At 42.8% G+C, this 21151-nt stretch overlaps 1 protein-coding gene across 3 annotated transcripts in view; it reads right to left on the bottom strand.

Moving 5' to 3' along the window:
- Positions 1 to 6670: 6670 nt before the first annotated feature.
- The window catches only part of ERCC6L2 (ERCC excision repair 6 like 2), a 133345-nt gene continuing 118864 nt past the window's right edge, over positions 6671 to 21151 (bottom strand). For all 3 annotated transcript variants that reach the window (XM_036084778.2, XM_078062114.1, XM_078062115.1), the window contains 2 exons: positions 15498 to 15679; positions 6671 to 9178 (listed from right to left, as the gene is read on the bottom strand). In XM_036084778.2, the coding sequence (XP_035940671.2) occupies positions 8206 to 9178; positions 15498 to 15679 (1155 nt within the window). In that variant the 3' untranslated portion in view covers positions 6671 to 8205. The remainder of the gene's footprint in view (positions 9179 to 15497; positions 15680 to 21151) is intronic.

Raw genomic sequence — 21151 nt, 5'->3', positions numbered from 1 at the left:
ACTGGGCCTCATCTATGGCCAGAAGCTGATGCTCTGCAGGGGTTGGAGATGGGAGGACACTAGTGGTGTGGAGGGCTCTGAGGGGCCTATGTTTGTGGGAGAATGAGGACACTGTCATTAAGTCCTCCTTGTGGGTAGGACACCTCTGGTGTCTCCAGCATGCTGCCAAGCAAGAGGAGCTGACTGAGGAGAGTAGAGAAATTTGTCAGGAAAGCACAGGAGGAGATCAATGTGGAGACTGTTCTAACTTGTCCATGCCCAGAAATTCAGACCGCTAATCCATTAAAGGCAGGTGGAAGAGCAACGGGGCCTCTGAGACATTCCAGATCAAACCTGGCCTGACATCCACCCACCCATCCACTTAGAACTGCTACTAACAGATGGTTGCTGCCACCTGGCCCCCAGGCCACAGCTGGTGCTGTGGGTCATTCCATCCCTGTTAGGAAGGTCAAGGTTCTCTGCAGAAGTGCATTACAGTGATGGAGAAACAGACCCAAGGGCAGTTTGTTTGCCCTTTGTTTGTCTATGTCTCAATTTCTTCTTCTATAAAGCAGAGATAATAATAATAATAATAATAATAATAATAATAATAATAATAATAATACCTAATAATCCCTCCCTGGAAGGACTGTTGGGCAGTTGAATGAGAAAATCCACTTGATGTGTTAAACAATGACGTATAGTAAGTGCTCAACAAACGTGCGCCAAAGCCTTCAGTTTTTATTCCCCAGCCGAACCACCCTTAACCTGCTTAACAGGGGAAATATGAGGTTTACAACCACCGAAGTCCCTGTGTGCTTTAACACGCTTTGGGCGAAATTGGTGTGGAAAATAGATTAGGAAGGGAGGAGGCTAAAGGCTAGAAATCCAGGGAGAAGTCTGTGCGGCATCCAGATGGGAGGTGGAGGGGCGGGAACTCGGGCGCTTGGCAGTGGGATTCGGGAAATATTTTGGAGAAATTCTCTCCAGGACTTGATAACAGGCTGGGAACGGACCCTTGGCCGAGGGCACCGGCCTTGATGGCTGGAGGAAGGTGGAAGGTAGAGAGCCGGCTGCAGGGACGATCTCAGAGGTGGGGGCTGGGGACGCGCGCCGTGGGACGGGAGGCGGAAGCAGCGGGCCCAGAGGCGGCTGTGAGCGCAGGGGTGGGGCTCGTGCTGGAGGGGGAGGATTTATGCGCGGGGGTGGGGGGGTGGGGGGAGCAGCTGGCGCTGGTCTCGGTGCAGCGTGCGGAGGTGCGAAGCCCGATTTCCCCCTCGCACCGTCGGCTGCGCAGCGGTCGGGCCGGCCCGGAGGAGCTGCCGGGGCACTTGGCGACCCCGCGCCGGGGACCGGCCGGCTCCCCTCCTCCCTCCCTCCGCCCCTCGCCGCCTCAGAGCTCCCATTCCGCCCGGCCCCCGGCGCCTCCGCCCTCCCGCTTCCCATGACCTCAGTGAGACGCGCTCGGGATCAAGTTGAGGCTGGTTTTCCAGCGGGCCGCCGGCCAGACCGCAGAAACCGCCGCCGTTCACACCCGGCGGCCGCGCGCTTCCCGCGGCCAGGGCGGGACCGGGACCGGGACCGGCGCGGGCGGCGGGGGACGGGACCCTTTCATCCCCCGCTGAATTCTAACCCGGCGGGAGCCCCAGGGGTCGGCGCGCGGGGGCGACCGGCCGCTGTGCGCCGCTAACTGGGGCGGGTGCGCCCGGAGGAACTCGCGCCCACCGCCTGTCCGGGATCGCCCCCGCCCCCCGCAAACCAGGGATCCCTTCCTCCCCTCCCCGCCGCCCGGCCAGTTTAGGATCCCTTCCCACCCCCGATCCCGCCTGCCCCCGGCGGGGTCCCAACTCCGGCCTCAGTCCCCGGGTTGGGGGCGGGGAGGGGCGCGGGTTGGGGATTTTCACGCGCCGCACGCGCTCCCCAGCTCAACGGGAGGCAGGACCCCACCAAGTGCTGGCCTCGCGTTTCGCGGTGGACAAGCCCCCCCCCCGGCGCGGGCGCGAGCGGCAGCCGGCCACCCAGGGCTTCCTGCGAACGCAAGCACATGGGACTTTCCTGAGGTTTGCGGCCAATGGCAGATAACGCGCCCTCGAGGCGCAAGCCCTTGGAGTCGGCTTTCGTGTTTTCCATCACTACAGCCGGAGCGTAACTTAATTCGCTTCTTTCTCTCCGCCCTCCCCGCCCCCGGGAGAAAATGAACCTGAGTCGGAGGAGCAGATGGCCTCCTCGGCCTGGGGGCGGCGAATCCCGGGCTCGGGGGTGGTGGCCCCCGCAGCCGCCGGGGTTGCCAGTGACGGTCTCAGCGGCCGCGGTGGCCTCCTGGAAACTGCAGACGAACTTTATTTGAAGCCATTTCTACCCACCTGCACCTTCTAATATTTGCCTGCGGGGCGGGAGGGGAAGGCGGGACCCCGGCGAGGCGGCTTCCCGGACTGCGGCGCAGGCCGAGCGGGCAGAGGCGAGCGCACGCTCGGCGCCTGGGGCCCGGTCCCGCGGGCAGGGCGGCGGCCCAGCGCGGGCCCCGGGGCCGATAGCGCCCCGTCGTCACACGCGCGCGGGGCAAGGCCAAACAGCCTGTCCTTGCCCCGACTCCGGCGGTGCCCCGGGGCCGGGCTCCCGACTTGCAGTAACTCCGCCTGACTGTCTCGCTCTCCTTTGGCACTTAGGTCTCCCGCTGCCTTTGTGTATCTTGGAGGTTAGAGTAATTGTCAGAAGCGTTTTTTGTATTTGGCCGGTCCCAAACTCAAACTTCTCTACAAGGCCCACATTCCTTGTCATTTGGGGTTTTAAAGGCTGAGGGAGACTGGAGGAAGTGTTGTTCTGGCCTTCCCATTCTTTCAGGCCTGGCCCCTGGCCCCATCCCCAGAATTTGGGGTGGCCTTTCCTGATCACTCATCCCAAAGCATGTTTCTTCACTTTTGGACTCTGGAAGCCATCCTGTTTCCACCGCTCAGCACACATTTTGGTGGTGTCCTGTCCTCTCACTCACACCCTCCTAGGGGACACTTGAAGCTCCCTGAGATCCGCTTGTCCACCCCAACATGCCTGAGCACACTGCTGTGCCCTAAGCTGTCTTTGAAGAGCTGTTGTGCCTTTCAGGGCAATGTGGCAGCTCTGGGCCATGTCAGGGGGTGCATGATGGCACCCTGGCCGGAGCTCCACAGACTGGCTGGGTTTGCCTTCTCCTGGCAGGTCAGTGAATTGCTGCCCCCCCCCCCCAGATGACTTGCCTGGTGCTCTGGCTTCAGGAGGGTCCCAGGTATGACATTCAGCGCTCCTCCCACATCACTCAGCCTGCTCAGCTTTGCTGATGCCTGTCCCCCCGTTGTGGAGGGGGAGGTTGGGGGAATCAGGTAGTGAAGAGGTCTGAGCAGGACGAGGTGTTTGGGGAGAGCAGGGAAAGCTGAGTGGGGGAAGCTGTGACGTGGCTGGACACGGCCCTGAGGGCTCCAGGACACTGGTGAGCAGGATGCTTGGGCAGAGGGGGTGGACTTGAGAGTCAGGGACTGCCCTGAAAGGAACTTGGGGCTCTGCCAGGCAGCGCTGAAGGGAGGCTCCTGAAGGCGGTGGCAGAGAGGGCAGTGAGTCCTGGCTGGGCAGAGAGAGGGGTCGGCTGTTGGCAGCACAGGGAAGGCACTAAGCGGGTGGCTGGGGGGGGCGGGCGGCAGAGCGGGCGTAATCTGAGCATGTGAAATCAGTTCTCGTGGAGCTCATGCTGGCATTTATGTTTCGAAAAATTACAATCTCTTCTGGTTCTTATCAATGCTTTTATAATAGTTTTAGGAAGGTAAAAAATACATGCATTAGCTACTATGAGCCTTCTTTTGAAGTCTTTCAGTCTAGAAGCATGTCTCACTACAAAAAAGTGAAAAAATCAAAGTTAAGAGATATATGTGGGGTGAGGGGGGACTAATTCATATTTTAACTTGACAAGATGACTCACTAGAATTTCCTTAGAGACACATAAGACATTCAGAGATGCACACTTTCCCCCTTGTTTACATAAGCTAAAACAATATAAAGTGAGTTACAGTGATTTCTTTCAACAAGACGGAGGGGGCTCATTTAGCTAACCAAAAAGACATCTGTAGAAAAAGGCATTCTTTTTTTTTTAAGAGTTTAAAAAAATATTTTATTTATTTGAGAGAGAGTGCAAGCAAGCATGGGGCAGGGGAGGAGCAGAGGGTGAGGGAGAGGAAGAGAGAGAGAAGCAGACTCCCTGCTGAGCACAGAGCTATGCCCCAGGCTGGATGCCAGGACCCTGAGATCATGACCTGAACCGAAATCAGACACTTAAAATTAAGACTGGGCCACCCAGGTGCCCCAAAAGAGGCATTCTTGGTTCTTAACCATGACAGAGAGCAGTACAAACCCAAGAGTCACTTGGGCATTATCTGTGTCAGTGACAGAAAGGCATCTTACTCATATAATTAAGACTAAATGTGGAAATTTAGGGGATAAATATAACCAGTGCCATTTGTTAACCTGCAGCAAAGCAAATAAAGTACATACTGACCAAGTTGAAACATAATGCTAACGACAACTTTGGGGCTCCAGGATGAGCTTGTCCACAGGCGAAGGGGCTCACTGACGTGGAGAGAGTGTCCTGCCCAGCGACGGTCTCAAGACAAAATATTAGCACATCATATCATAGTGTGAAACTTAGAAAAATAGGTGCTTGTGCTGACCCCTTGACCTCCTGAAAGCCTCTGCAGGTGGTTCTGACTTGCCACTTCAGGGCTTCCCTCCAGAGGGAGGGTCAGTCTGAGTCTTTCCCCAAAGGGCTGTTTTCATTTAAAACTCTGTAAGACCTTGTGAGGCAAGACAGCCCTCCTGTGGTTGCCCATTAACAGAGAAAGAGTGTGATATCCCCCCCACCTGCCACAAACACCACGTGGAGCCAGCACTGAGTGGGGGTGTGTGTGTAGGGGGGGTAGCACGCAAGGCTGTCACCCAAGGCAAATGCGGTGTCGCCAGTGACGAGAGGTGTTCCTGAACTTACGAGTCTTCCCTTTAACACTCCCAGAAGCACTAGGTGGAGGATGCTTTGTGAGAGCAGGTGGGGATGGAACTGGGGAACAAGATTACATCGATGACGACCCAATGAGAATTAGGTGAGGAGCTAACGTGCTCTGCACTCTGGGCTCTGTGAAGGCAGATCCATCTAACAGGATCCTATAGGTTCAATGACATCCTTGGTGGGTCCTAGACCCACTGTTAACTGGATTTATGACCTAGTGGCCATGGAGGGAGCCATTCGTGAACTTTGAGGCAGGCAGCGATTCCATTCTTAGGGATTTTATAGACTAGTAAATGTCAAGTAAAACTTTTGGGAACTGACATGGTTATCAACTTTTATATCAGGTAAGGACAATGAAAAAGACTAAAAACTACGATCTACTATCATTTCATACAAAGAGGACAATTTTAATATAAGAAAGGATAACTTCAGAATTTAAAATCTGCCCACATTGGGCTTTTAAAACCTTTGAACTATACTGTCCTTGGCTTTCTCATTTTCTGTGGACTGCCAGAAAATTTATCACCAACTCCTCTCTGCAAACCAAGGTTCCTTTGCCTTGACCATATAGGGGCAGCCACACGACTTGCAGGTGATGTTAATTTACTCTGAGAAGGTGTTTCAGGGCTTTAAGGGAACCCCAGGGAATTCAAGTGCAAAAAGCCTCTCAGTATTTTGCCTCAGTTTCCAATATTAATAACTGTGTGTTGAGTGCTTTAAAGAGAGGTGAACAAGACAGACTGTGGCAAACAGAACCTTGGAAACCTGAAGTTGGAAGGTTTTTTAGCAGTGATATCATCCCTGTGGTTTTTCACACTAGTGCCCCATGGAGCCACGCGGTGCTGCTGGAACCAGCAGACCTCCATTTTAATTATTTTCGACAACTGATCTTCAATTAAGATAGAGTTCAGTTGCTTTAAAAAAATGCTTGAACACCAGTGGTCCTGTCCATCTCAAATTTAAAGGGGGTAACAGGCTGAAAGAAGGCTTGGGATTTGCCTGGGGCCACCTATTTATCTGGAAGACCGTGGTGGGGTGGGCTAGGCAGGATTCTCATTGTCAGCCCCTCATAGTGTCCGTTCCCAGATTCATCAATGGCTGATCCAACTCTTCCCACTGCCCCGGTGCAGGGCAAGTCGACCCTTACAGTTTCCCTCTGGGAACTTTCCGACTGGCTCCTTTCCGTACTGGACCCTGTACTCTGCTTGACACGCTGCTCCCGCATGATAATAATGACAGTTTCACTGGCAACTGCTGAAAACTAGTTTTTAAACTCCAGGTCTGTAATTTTTGCTTCCACTTTGACTTTCACTGATAAAAATCTCTTTAATAGTATTTCATTATATTGTATGAATATCATTTTATGATTCAAAGGTCGTATCTGTATTAAAAATTTTAAAGGTATTTTATTTTATGAAAGATCCACTTTTACTCAAATGACTGAACTGTCCCATCTGGTATGTAAACTGAGACGAAGGGGTGTCTACTTGCTTATGCGGGCTCCTCCTACAGCTAGGCCAGAGCAGGCTAACAACATTTATATGTCTGCCACAGACACACAACACATTGGTTCTGTAGCAAGCACCTCAGTGGTGAAACTCAGCATCTGGTAAGTTTGGATACAACTCAGCTGAAAATAGCCAAAAAAAAAAAAGAGAGAGACTAATTCCATATAATCTAAAACAATGATTTGCAAACTGTAATTTCCAATCATTAATGGGCCATAAAATCAATTTAGTGGGTTATGAGAGCATGAAAAAAACACATAGACATAAGAGCCAAAAAAGTACAACAGAAAAGGAGGTATCAAAGGACACTGCATGCCTTGTGGGTAAATATTATTTCATAAACATTTTGTTTCAATCTGTATTAACACATACGTACTGGGTCATGATATAAAATAGATTTCACAGAGAAAATCGTATTTGGCCACTCGGTCCCTTGAGAAATGATTTCTTTGTTGCTTGGTTTTTGTTTGCTTTCTCCATCTCCCAGCCATGGCTCCCCGCTGCAATGGCGGGTACTCTGGAGGCCCTGCCCCCTCAACACAACAATGGTCTACGGCGCTCTGGGCACCACCACTTCCTGGGGCACTGCCGTTTCCTATTTTTCTTCCTGCCCCAGCTCCGGGAGCTCAACCCAAGGACAGCTGCCACAGCGCACGTGAACGTGGGTCAGTAGAAGCCTCAGTCCCTGCTCCCATGTGCCAGGCATGACCCGCTGGCCTTTCCAGCCAGGACTCTTCACAGATGCGCTCTCCTGTCTTTTACCCGTAGCGGTACCTCACCTGCACCTCGAGCCACTGGCGTGGGACACACAGGGACCGAGTGAATGTTTCCACAGAAATGAATTCAACAATAAGCACATTCCGTTGATTATAAACCACATACATTAAATTCAACAAAACAGAACAGGTTTAAATAAAATGTTTCTTCATTTCTCCATACTTCATACAAAAGTACTACACACAGCTTAATCTGTACTGACTGAATCTTAACTGTTGTATAACAAGTGGAGGAGAGGCACTGTGTTTCGTGGCTCTCGGTAGTAGTTCGATCACTTCGCTGTCTACCTCACATAGTACAGTTCTACAACATTAACCCTTTGATTTTCAGCAGTGACAAACTTATTATTTTAACACAACATCATATATTCAGTACTAGGTATTACTTTCTCTGACATAATTTAGTAATAATACATGATACTTTGGGAAAAGGAAAACAGTTAATTTTCTAAATGCTAGGAAGAAAGAAACACATCAATGTACCATAATTTGGCCTGTGACTTAATGGAATCTGGGAAAGTAAACCAGAGCCTTTTTAATCTGGAAGGACACAAATGTTGCTTGAGTTCAAAGCCTTCACCTTTCATATTAGGAAATATCTGCACACCAAGGTAAGTAAGTGACTTACCTACAGGCACATAATTACACAGTAAGGGAGATGTCCCAGGCCTCCTGATAACACATCTAGGCCTTTTTCTATTTCATAAAGATGTTTATACTATAATACAATCATATTTTTAAAAGATCAAATCAGATTATCAAGGAAAAACCTTTTAGGCTAAAACAACCCTACAGCAAGAGTTTGATAAAAATGTTATGTTGACAACTGTGTTCAAAGTAACATAATTAGTGTGGAACACGGTGCTGTACACATGGATGGCAGAAGTTCATTGGTTATAGTAATTCATTGTATGTTTACGCATTACTTTTGTGCATTAGTCGTGTTTTCATCTGTATCACTTGAGCTAAATTTTTTCCACAAAAATTTCTCATTTGATTTCCAAAGTGAAGTTTCCAGCTCCTCTTTCCTTTTGGAGGAGGCAGCAAGGGGCACTTTTTCACACAGAGTCTCTATCACTGCCAAGTCGGTGAGTTTGCTAAGACTGTCGTCATTCTGTTCATTCAAGATGTCCCAGAAATCTTTTGGTCTCTGTTTTGCTTTTTCCATGGGCCCTGAAAGAACTTTCTTTGGCAGTTGTGTGGGACTGTTCCCATGACTTCTAAAGAGGTCATCAAGAATAGACGTGTCACCAAGTAAGCCAACCACAGAAGTGTTGCCTAACTCTGGATTTTTGATCTTTCTGTTTTCCACTTTGAAAAGTGGTTCATTTCTTGAAATGTCTGTTCTTGTTAGGTCTTGTTGGTCTTTCATGGTATATTCTAATTTTTCTAACTCATATACTTCAGACTTAGTGTTCAGGGAACAGGATGCCACAGTGCCTTTGGAGGCTTGGCTGTTTTTCCCATTGTCAGTCTCTTGGGTAGAGCTTATAGGTGATTCGTTAGTTTCTCCATCATTAGAAAGCACCTCTCGTCTATGGAAACTGTGATTTTGAAACTTAATAGATTTTTCTTTATATATTTTTGGGCTGCAAATTTGAGAAACTTTTTTGGGAAAATTTTTAAATGACAAAGTTTCAGAATCTGACGGCCTTTCTTTTATAAGAGATTCTCTTTTTTCAGACTTATTCCTGACTCTCTCTCTTTTCTGATGGGAAGATTTAATGAATTCTGCAGCAGAATCCACAAAAAATTCTTTTACCTCTGGATATTGAGAAGCATAAAAGTCTTTTAGCATTTTCTGTCGTTCTTCTGATGTGGCCTTAGTTATATGTTCAGCAAATTCCTTTACAGAAGGCAAGTTAAAATAAGAAGCCATTTCTTCAAATTGTTTTCTGAAGAGTTAAGGAACAAAAGCAGTGGTTATTTTTATTATATTTTATTTTTAAAGAACTCATCACCAGTGATATTTAAAGAGACAAAGCAATGTATATTTGACCCTTGAACAACAAGGGTGTTAGGTTTCCCCACGCAGCCGAAAATACAAGTATAACTTTTGACTCTCCCCAAAATTAGCCTATTGTTGACTGGAAACCTTACCAATAACATAAAACAGTCAATTAACACATATTTTGTATGTTATGTGCATTATATATAATGTGCTGTATTATGTGCTATATTCTTACAATAAAGTAAGCTAGAGAAAAGGAAAATGTTAAATCATAAAGAAGAGAAAATACATTTATAGTACTGTATTTACCAAAAAAAAAATCTGCCTATAAGTGAATCCACACTGTTCAAACCTGTGTTATTCAAGGGTCAACTGTAATTGTATTCATTTAGTATATATTAGCTTAATTCCATAATGAAAATGCATTTTATACGAGCAGGATATGACCTCTTTCCTCATGCTACTGAAAAAGACTTTCAGCTCATGAAATCACCAGCTTTTTAAGTTATTCTGATTTATACTATTAGGTATTTCCTGGGAATTGTGGGATCCCAGCATGCTACTCCTCCAGTCAGCCAATTTATGACTGACATGAGAATCATAATTTATATAATCTGTATTTGAAAATCTATATTGTGTTTAAGTCCTACAATTGTCAAAGAAAGGTCATAATGAATGGAAGAGAGAAAATTCTGAAAAATAAAGGGATTTTTTTTCTTCTCTCTCCTTTTTTCCCTTCTTCCACAAATACAACATTGAAATTTCACACAGCTTTATGATCATCATAAAGGAAAATTCTAAACCTAGATAAACCTAGATTCTTTCTTCCCCCAACTGGTCCAACTTGGGTATAGACAGTTAAACTAAGAAGTTGAGATGCTATTTAAAGCAGTGAGTTTCACTCTTAGTATAAGATACTAATAAAAACTATTGTATGCATGTGTGAGGAAACGGGCCTTCCAGAACCCTTGTAAGACAAAGGCAGAAAGAAAGATTGTTTCAGAACCCTAGACACCAGACTCTGCTCCTTTCCTCAGATGAGGGTGCTATGGACTGAACTGTGTCCCCCTCAAATTCATATGTTGAAGCCCTTATCCTCAGTGTGACTATATTTGGAGATAGGGCCTTTAGAAAGTAATTAAGGTTAAATGAGGTCATAAGAAGCCACCAGAGAGATCTTTCTCCACACGAGAGGACATGGTGAGAAGGTCACCATCTGCAAGGAGGAGAGCCCTCAACAGAAGCCAAATCAGCTGGTACCCTGATCTTGAACTTCCCACACTCTAGAACTGTGAGAAATAACTTTCTGTTGTTTAAGCCCCAGTGTGTGGTATTTCGTTAGGGGAGACAGAGTAGATTAAGACAGAGGGCCTTGCTTTGCTGATGCTGAGTTTGGGCCATGAATCAGGAGAGCTCAATGTTCCCAAACATTCTTTCAAACAAAAGTCAGAGATGGTGTTGTAGCACATGATTAAAAGTCCCAAAGTTTTAGAATTATATTTATATTTTATATAATATTTCCTTAAAACAGTCATTTATGCATTCAACAAATATTTATAGACCCTCTATGTGCTAGGCACCGTGACCAGCCCTACTACCATATTCTTCAAGGAGTTTATGGTCGAGCTGGGGGAGACAGATGCATGAAAATCAAACCAGAAGAGAGTGACAAATCCCACTACGGATGTAAATACAGGGCCCTGTGGGTGCCCACAGAAGGGGTACCGAAGCCAGTGATGGGTCATGGGTAAGGCAGCAGGGCAGGCTTCTCTGGTGTCACCAGTCAGATAAGGATGAGTGAGGAAATGTTCCAGGGAGAGGGGGAACACGCACAGGCCCACTTCTGAGAGGACCTGGCGTACAGAGGGGCAGGAGACATGGCCAAGGAAGAGGCTGAAAATCATGAGGGGTCTGTATACCAATTTCAGAAGTTTGAATTTTCTCCTGCACACAACACAGAATCCTGAAGGTAAAATGAAGATTTATTTGTAATGTATGTAAGTAGGAGCTCTAAAGCCACTATTATTTTTGCTGCTCAGGCCAGGTTATATAAAGTTTGTGTTTCCTGTGATTTAGTGGCAATCCATCCCGCAGGCTCAGGACTTTCTTTCGTGGCTCCAGATGAGTCTGCTGGCTTCTAGTCCGCACCACACTGGTCCTATTAACTGTTCCAAGTCCAGATATCATCTATGCCTGATCAACGGCCACTCTTACTGCCAACAGAATATTTAATAACACAAATACAAGCTTCCAAATTTCTGTCCTGGAAATTGCCAATGTTCTTGTTGGAAAGCAACAAGCACGTTCTTAAAAGGTTCCAGTTTTCACTTCATATGAAGTAATGAGGTATTATTATTTTGTTTATTAATCATCTCCAAATCCATTTTCATGGCCTTTCTAATAAATATTTGTGCTGCAAAGATTAAGTTAATGGCAAAGTTACAGGCTGATGTCTTTTTATTTATCCAAGACTTGGTGGTGTCTCAGCAGCTGCCAAAGTACTTTCACCTTTGCTGTGCTGACCTCACTCACGATCCTATGATTCTGTCACTTCTGGGAGGAGACCTATTTCTGACCCTGTGTTATGTCAGTAATATGCAAGTAAATTAGGCTGTGCGGATGTCCCTTCACAGGATGAATTACAATTATAATTCATTTTATTTTTGCCTTCTAACTGGCTTTCATAATTCTTGGTGTTTAAAAGAATTTTCTCTAAGTATTTAAAGAAGTGCAAGGTACAATCAGGAGGTATAAGCTAGCCACTTTGTAAGGACAATTTAGTAAACGAGAGTAGACACTCGTGAGCCACTATAGAGAAAGAAAGAAAAAGAAAAAAAAAGAAAACCAAAGATAGGTATCCAGAGTAGTTGTGTGCCATGGATGTTAATTCACGTTCTCTCCCCTGTTCTTGAGGAACTGAGGGAAAGGGGTAGAACACAGCTAAACCATCTTCTCTTTGCCTGAGCTTTCTGAAGTGAAGGGGGACAGGAACTTCATTCCAGTGACCTGAGGGCTGCAGCTGGTACAGAGCCGTGCTTCTCATAAAGGTGGATGGTTAGTGGGAAAGATGTGTCAGCAGTTCTAACACTGTTCCCTGGCTCAGATGCTGGTACGTTAGCCTTTCACTTAGCCTGAGGCATTTATTCCCTAGGCTAGGTAGAGAAAGAAAGAAGAGAGGCCAAAACTAAGCATTGTTAATAGTTTTATTTTTATATACAGTGCTAGAGGGGATAAGGACACTTGTGCTCCTCAAAAACTGGTAAAATGCATTATGGCCGGCCTCTGAGCAAAATAATTGCCCAAAGTAAATTGCCCCATGTTTGCCCAGAATCATAGTTATAAGTCTGTTTAAGAGGAGATACACTGGTGTAACATGTGGGGTGTTCACCTTTCTGGGCAATGGTGCGCAGCTAAGAGCCATGCTCCAACCTACCACACCAGTACCCAAGGGCCGAGGAGCTGCCAAACCCTGAGGAAAGAATCTGGAACCCAGAGAGACATCACCATTTGCCCACTGCCTGCTGAGTCTTCAGGGCCAATTCAACCCTGCCTCCCATCCCTGCTTACCTCAGCCACTACTCTCTTACCTGGAACCACTGGCCTCTCATCCCCTCCTAGTCTCTTTATCCCCAATCTAATCCCTCACCTTTCCAGACCATTCTTTGGTGCCCCAGAACCAGGCTATGATCTACCAACTCCCCTGTTCTCCTCCCGGAATCGTCCCTCTGTCCCCTCATACTGTCTCTTCCCATGCAGCCCTCACAAGCTAAGGCTCTTATACATCACACCCTAAATCTCAGGGTTCAGGGTTCACATTGCTGCTTCCAGACCATCATTTTCTTGGAGACTCCTTCCCCTATTTGAGGTTTATGCTATCTCGCTAAACCATTCTCTCCCTCAACTTGTTAAGTGACCTCTTAATTGCTTCCTGCTAGTGACTGAACACCCGAGATTAATCCTGCTTCCTTTCCCATCTCCTGCCATCATTCTTGATAATACCAATATCCATGTGGATGACCCACTCAACTCCTACTCCTGGCCCCACCAATTTTTTACCACTCCTGACCCGAGAATCAACTGCATCTCAGGTCCCTATTCCCAAGACCATAGACTGCCACTATCATTACCATTAACTGCACAACCTGCAAATCCCTGAATTCAGGCGCCTTATATACCAGCTCAACTGTTCAATTCCCCCATGACAACAATGCTGGAAGATACTTCTGACCTCATCAAGCCTCCCCTTGTTTAGCTTAGGTTCAATTTTATAATTACTCCTTTGCAAACATCCTTCAGCTTCCTTGCTTCTCTTTCCCTCCATTCTAACCCCTGAAAAAACCCCAGCCATCTCTCTATTCTGTGTCTGTAACTGAGCAACTGAAGTGTACTGAACAAAGTCTGCACAACTGCATGGATGCTTCTCCTGCAATTACTCTCAAACAGGGACTTACATGAGCCATGAATTCTAGTCTCACTAAGCTTGCTGTCCTACTTTGTAAGTGATTTATTTCCTGGCTTTTCTCTCCTGAAATTTTTCTCCCTCTGAATTGATACTTTAATTCTCAATTAATTGAGGAAATATCACCATATCAATGCCCGTCTTCATCCCTTCATCTAGAAGGCTAGACCTTCTGCAGGGGCCTGGACCTCACCCTCTCCTGCCTCCAGGGCTTCTCTTAGCATGGCTCTGGCATGATCTCTTTTTCCCCTATTAGGTTTTCCTCTCAACACACAAACAGGTTCTATTATCTTCCCAACTTGAAAAAAACTTACCTTTGACTGATAACGTCCTCCAGCTCCTGTCCCTTTTTACTCTCCAAGAGCTGTCACAGGGTCTGCCCATCCCCGGCTTGCCCACCTCACCCCGGCGTCTGCCCACAGATTTGCAGACAGCTCCCATCAAGGCAGCCATTGTGTTCTCTGCTGCCAGTTCCAGGAGGCACCTTCCCACTTCATCTGATTCTGGTTCTCAGAAGCATTTCATAAAGTGAAGTGCTCCCTCCTTTTTGAAACTTTCACTCCTCTTGGACTTCAGGACCTTATACTGTGCCTCCTACCCAGCGGGCCACTGTCACCTGAAGGCTCAGTCTTGGGGCTTCTCCTTTTCTCTCTGTGCCAGGCTCCTAGGCTTTTCACACAATCTGTGGCTCTAAAATCATTTATAATCTCGATGCTGATGACTTCCACATTTAGATCTCCAGTCCCCAAACCCCAGAGTAGCATATCCATTGCCTATTTGGCATTTCCATAGAACCTCAAATTTAATATGAACAAAAAGAGGACTCTTGATTTTTTTCACTCCAAACTCTTTTCTCTGCTAGTTTTCCCCATTTAGTCAACCCAGTCTGTTGTTCCAACAACCAGTCCAGCCCCAAAGTGAAATCATCCACTTCACTGTCTCCATGGCAACCACTCTATCGCTAACCACCATCAACTAGTTCCGTATGGTCTCCCCTAGTCTGCCCTTTTCCACACAGAACCTCGAACAATCTTTTAGAAACATACATCAGATCACATTCATGCTTCAACAGCTTTTGGCTGCACTTGGAATAAAATCCAAACTCTTGTCCGCACCCGACAGGGCTTTGCTTGCTCCAGCCCCATCTCTGTCTCGGCCTTCATCTTATGGCTGCCCGCTTGGTTTATCATGTACTAAGTACACGAGTTTTCTCTCGGTTCCTCGAACACACCAACCTCTTCCCTCCTCAGGCATGTTCTTACTCTAGTTCTTTGCCTGGTTATCCCTCAGGTCTCAGATGTCAACTCTGTCATGAGGTCTTCCCTGACTACCTAACAGAATGCTATCTGCTCCCCCTCCAGATCCCATTATTCTCTATCAAGGAGGGCTGCCCATTTCTTTTATTTATCATTTTATAATTACTTATAAGTTTTTTTCTTTTGAAAATTCTTATGGTTTAATGCCAACTCCCACTGCACTGTAAGCTCTACGTCCTTTTTTACACTGTATGTTCAGCACTCAGCACAATGCCTGAGTACATATTAGGTACTCAATAAATATTCAGTGAATGAATATAATGCACTTAAGTATTTCATGTATCCATATAAAATGGATATAAAATGATTTTTTATCAATTCAGGGATTAGCTTTCTAAAAACATTTAAAACATCTGGAATTTATTTTTTTAAAGTGTACAAATTTAGATGCCAGGTATGGTTAAGATTCAAATAATTTGTGTATTTTATTAAGTAGCTATATTTCTTTTGAGAATAATTCTTAAAGTCCAGTATTGTTATAAACATACCTGCGGATTCCTTTTGGCGTTTCTCCAATTATGAAGGTGGTCTGATCTGTGCGGTAGACTTTTTTCTTCTTCTGGCTTACAGGGTGTGAAATGTAAAGGGGAAATGAAATGCTTCCTTCACTTAGCTGTTGACCTTTCTTTGTATGTGTCAATGTATCTGTCTTCACTTTTTCTTTCTGTGCCTGAAAAGAGAAGGAAAGCAAAAACTAAGTCTGAAAAAAATAGTCATTTTTGGTTCAATGAGGTGATGGCCTTATTTTTTCCCCAAACTCTTTATAATCAAGTATATCATATTCTCCAACTGATAGCGCTGTAAGAGATGTTAACCTAGATTTTAAAAAAGAAGATACAGGCAAAAATTACTTTTATATCTTTCTGAAATATATAAAAGAAATGGCAATACTATGATGTTTCCATGGTGTCTATGGTTTAAGACATATGTTAAAGATATAGCTTTCTTAAAGATATAATAAAAGTAATAGCAATAAGATAATGCCTTCATTGTCAAGACTGACCACATACTATATATGCGCTGATATCCACAATACTAAGTGAGGATAAAAATTAATGATTATAAAAATAATGGCATAAAAATGAGATATTTAAAATTCTTAAATTCAGTAATTTCTCTCAATATTATTAATCAGATTTTCAGGTATTTAATTTTACATAAGCAGCCAAACTTTTAAAAAATAACAATCTTTATGTGATAATTAAATAAGAAACTATTTTCATAAATCCTACTTTTTAATCTCTACTGGATTGCCAGGATATTTAGTGATTTTAAGATGCTAACTACAGTTGGTTGAAATTATAGATAAAATCATATTTATTTTACAGACTACATGGGTTGCTTGTTTAACATAAATTGTTAAAAACACTGGGTCAAGAAAAAAAAATAATTTTAAATTGTATGGTTCCAATTTCCCTGAGAAGATGGTACAGTGAATATGTGGCAAGTCCCATCCCATTCCAAAAAGAGAAATATTGTATACAATTTGACAACAACAAGAGCAAAATTATATTTGAGCTCCGAAGTAAGAAAGGTAAATCAGTAGGCGCCAAAAAGCAAAGAATTAACATAGTGGTGAATGGGAGCTAATGCCTTAAGTTATAGTCTGCAGGACCCCATGTCCAGAGGGGAGAGGAAAATGACTGAACTCCCTGCATTGAAAACAAACAAACCAAAAACAAAGGAGGAGTTAAGAGGATACCCAGTTTGCAAATTAAAGCTAGGAAAGCCCAAATTGGGAACACAGGATGGAAGCAGGTTATGTTCCTACTCTAGAGAGGAAGAATCACTGGTGAAATGTGGAATGCCCAGCCTGTGCCAGTTGTGCAATCTGATTTTGTAGCACCTGGGTGGTATGGAAAATCTAAGCTAAAAACCAACATAAAAACTGGCCCAGAATCACTGAAAACCATGGATCTAAATGAGGGATGAATACAAAAACATACTCTAGGAAGACTTCCATAATCCAGAGAATGCTTTTGATTCCAGTGTGGGGGGAGGGGTGGGGAGGAGCTCAGGCAAAAATTATGAAGAACATATAAAACCCACCACCATGAAAATGGGCAGATGTAACAAGTGTGAGAATACACAATTGGAGGAATTTTAGGTAATGAAGCAACCTGAGCCTTTAAATCATCAGCATGTCCAGAAAGGTAAAGGAAGGAATAGAATCTTCCAGCAAGAACTGGGTATTCTATAGGCAGATCTGAAAAAGAACCAAACACAAACTCTAAAAAGGAAATAAAGTTTTAAAATAAAAAACAGAGATAGGAACAAGCTCAAAATATGAGTTAAAGCAGCAGACTGAACAGCCCTACAGTAATAGCTGATAAAGTGGTAGAGTAAGAAGACATACCAAAATTTCTAAAATACTGGAAGAAAAGAATAGAGAAAATAGAAGAGATAACACAAAGACATAATGTCAGGTAACTGAAGAAGGCATGAATCCTCAAAGCAAAAAAGGAGAGAGAATCTCTAGTGGGAAAAATAATAATAAATCTTGTACTTTGTTATATCACAGAGAATATCTTAAAAACTAGCAGGGAGATGGGCACCTGGGCGGCTCAGTCGTTAGGCATCTGCCTTCGGCTCAGGTCATGATCCCAGGGTCCTGGGATCGAGCCCCACATCAGGCTCCCTGCTCTGTGAGAAGCCTGCTTTTCCCTCTCCCACTCCCCCTGCTTGTGTTCCTTCTCTCGCTATCTCTCTCTCTGTCAAATAAATAAATAAAATCTTAAAAAAAACCCAAAAAACTAGCAGGGAGAAAAAAACAGATATCCCACAAAGAAAGGACAATCAACCTGAAGAAAGCCTTCTCATTAATACCACCACCACCAGAAGATAATTAGATAATACCTTCTACATGCAGAGAGGAAAAAACTATAAACTCAGTATTCTATACCCAGTTAAACTATCATTAAATAATTCTTTTTTCAGACATACAAAGACTGTAAGAGTGTACTAGATACAGATTCTTGCTGATGACATAATTATTTTTCTTTTTTAAGAGTTTGATGGGATTGAAATGGCACATATAAATGAATGTGGGTAGGGAATAGTTTTTCATTCCACAAATATTTACTGAGCACCTGTTATCTTCCTGCCACCACACTATGCAGTTGAGAACAAAGATATTTACATATACAAAGAGGCCTCAACCTTTAAGGGACTTAAAAGTGACAAGCCCTTTTTTTTTTATTTTAAAGATGGAATATTTAGTTTTCTTTTAAAAAATAAATCGTTCATCTCTTCAACTTATATTCAAGTTCATTTTATTGAAATAAACTGAATATAACACATATGACATAACTATGTTTTTTCTTTCTCTCTCTCTCTCTTTCTTTTTCTCTCTCTCTCTCTTTCTTTCTGTAATCTCTATATCCAACATAGGTACCAAACTTATGACCCCGAGATCAAGAGTCACATGCTCTACCAACTGAGCCAGCCAGGCACCCTGTAACTGTATGTTTTGTAGTAGCAAACCATTTCTAATGAAAATAAATTGACTTCTTAAATATCTCTTGTGAACCAGATGGACAAACACAAAATGTTGAAAATACTTTCCTTAAAGACATCATTTCTTGAATCTTAAAGCATTAACAGGAAAATGCTGACCTTTAAAGATAAATTTGAAAGAGATTTGATGCATTTATTTTACATCACAAGAAAACAGATGAATGTTGAAAGTTTCCAATAAAAAGGAACATCATCTTAGATGATCCCCAAGAAATAATGATCTATTATTGTAAGGAGAGTTGGGATGTTTACATGAAGATAAAGGGAATAAACAGAAAAAGAAGGAACTGGGCCAACCAAGAACACTCCATCCTCATATACTGCAATTTCTGAAGCCATAGAGAAATCATGCCAGACAATGGCAATTTTCAATAATTTACATGATTACTCTGGGTCTTTCTGACCTTGGCAGGATTACAGAGTTCATATTTTGTGTGGATACATTTTTTTTAAGTCAGTTTTATAAATTCTTCAGGGAAATTCAGCTTTTCCAACAACAGGTATCAAACATGTGGATCTTTAATTTTTGCCAAATATTCCATATTTAAAAACCAGATTATGTTAGACAATCTTAAAAAAGAAAAAACATTCTTTTCCCACATGGGCTCAATACTTTATCCTTTATTTAAAAAAAAAATCTATCTAGGTTCAGATTTCCATTTTAGTAGAGTCCTTTGAAACTACTGAAACAAGACTGTGAAACAAAATTTTATTAATTAACTTAATAAACATTTTGGTGGCCTTTTTATAAAGCTGGTTTCACTCTAGTAAAATAGTATCCTTTACATAGCTGAAAGAAGGAAAACAGTGCCAAAGTGCAGCTGCAATTGTAGTGATAGTTATAATTTATTATAAAGCAAAGTTCAAGGCCCATGGCCAAGAGGAAAAGATTCCAGATTACGTGGACTGGACTCAAGCTCATTCATTACCACTATGTCAAAGCTGTGAAGTCATATGACACTGAGGCAACATGAAGAAGTAGCAACAGTAATAAAGGCTCGAGTAATGAAAAATTCAGTAAAATGAACTGGATTAGGAATTGAAAAGACAATACTATCCCTTCTTAACACTAGGAGAGAGGGTGAGGTTGCTTGCTAAAGAAAGCAAAATGAATCCACTCCTCTTTCCCCTAGAGAGTAGAATGGCCAACAACCGGAACACTATGTCTGTATTTAAAAAGAAATTTTGCAATCATGACATGAATACAGCAGAAATACCAGTTTCTGCAAAAGCCCCTAATTGTTCCTAATGTTTTCTTAAAAAGTTTCTTTAAAACTATCCATCAAGATTTGCCTTTAGGAAGTACTTCCATATTCTGTGATTCTGATGAAGCTTACTTTCATATGATAATTTATGATTATAATGATAAGGAATTATAAAGATAAGGACTTTGTACAGTATTTGTATAGTATAAATATTTCTGCTAATAAGTATTTTAGAAAGCTTGACACTATTAGAATATAATTTATAACTTAGTATTGCTATATTCATGATTATTTGCTTAATTACTGGGTATTGTTAGGTGTTTCGACCGTAGTGTTTGTATGAAAAGTCAAATTCAATTTATGGAATCTTTATTTAAAACAAAACTTAGTGAGTGTAAGGAACGCAGTAATTGTTTCTAGGAAGTGTAAAAATGCAGTTAAAAATCCATTTGATAATGAGATTAGACGAATGGAAATGGGGGGCTACTTAAAAAGGTGGATTTATCAGAGAATCCTGAAGTAATAATTTTAATCTATGAGCAGTAACGTCTCTTCCTCCTATGGACGTATACATACTATATGAAGCAATCAATTGAGAATTGAAAAAGTGAAGGAAAAACTGTCCCCCTTCAGACCACAGTTAAACAGGGCTAAAAAGGTAAAAGACAGGCTATGTCTGATTATGTAAGTCCTAATCTGATTTATATAATTAAGAATTTAAACACATGATGTATTGTCTTTACAAAGGTGGTTGTTATTAAAACTAAAATTCATAATATAAAAATTTGTTCAATTAAGCTCAAACATTAAATATATATTATTTCTATAAATGATAATTGCTCTAATATATTTTGGCCAAAATAGTCTCCTCATTTATTCACAATTAAATGTTTAACTTGGAAATAGCTCACTTCAAAGACTTCATGACTATCAGCTTTGATTTAATTTTGATGAAGTTATAAAATCATTACTGATTTTTCTGATGTATCTATAAGATGTGTTTGAAAATATATCATAAAAATTACTATTTAAAAATGTACAGTGTATACATTCTATAAAATAAAAGCTGTAATTATTTTAAGTTGTAAAAGACATACATTAGGATTATAATAAATAAGAAGGCACTTTTGTAGGGAAAAATTCTGTCTTCTAGAGTAGCCACAATGAATCCACACTAGATATAAACAACTGTACATCATTCTGTACAATTTATTTCTTACTGGGAAGTTTTAGGTTTATACTGGTTCTACCAGGAAATTCCTTATCTTCAGACCAATAGTAAGAAACATTCAGATAACTTTTGATAATACTTTCTTTTTCCTTTGAACCAAAAGTGCATTGTCTGTATTTCAAGACATTAGATCTAAGCCAAGCTACATTACTTTAACTGAACCAATAGTTATTTTTTGAAAGGCACAGCT

Source organism: Halichoerus grypus, chromosome 14, assembly GCF_964656455.1.
Source record: "Halichoerus grypus chromosome 14, mHalGry1.hap1.1, whole genome shotgun sequence".
Taxonomy (NCBI): Eukaryota; Metazoa; Chordata; class Mammalia; order Carnivora; family Phocidae; genus Halichoerus; species Halichoerus grypus.
The sequence above is the reverse complement of the archived record's forward strand: the minus strand, read 5'-3'. Positions and strand labels throughout refer to the sequence as shown.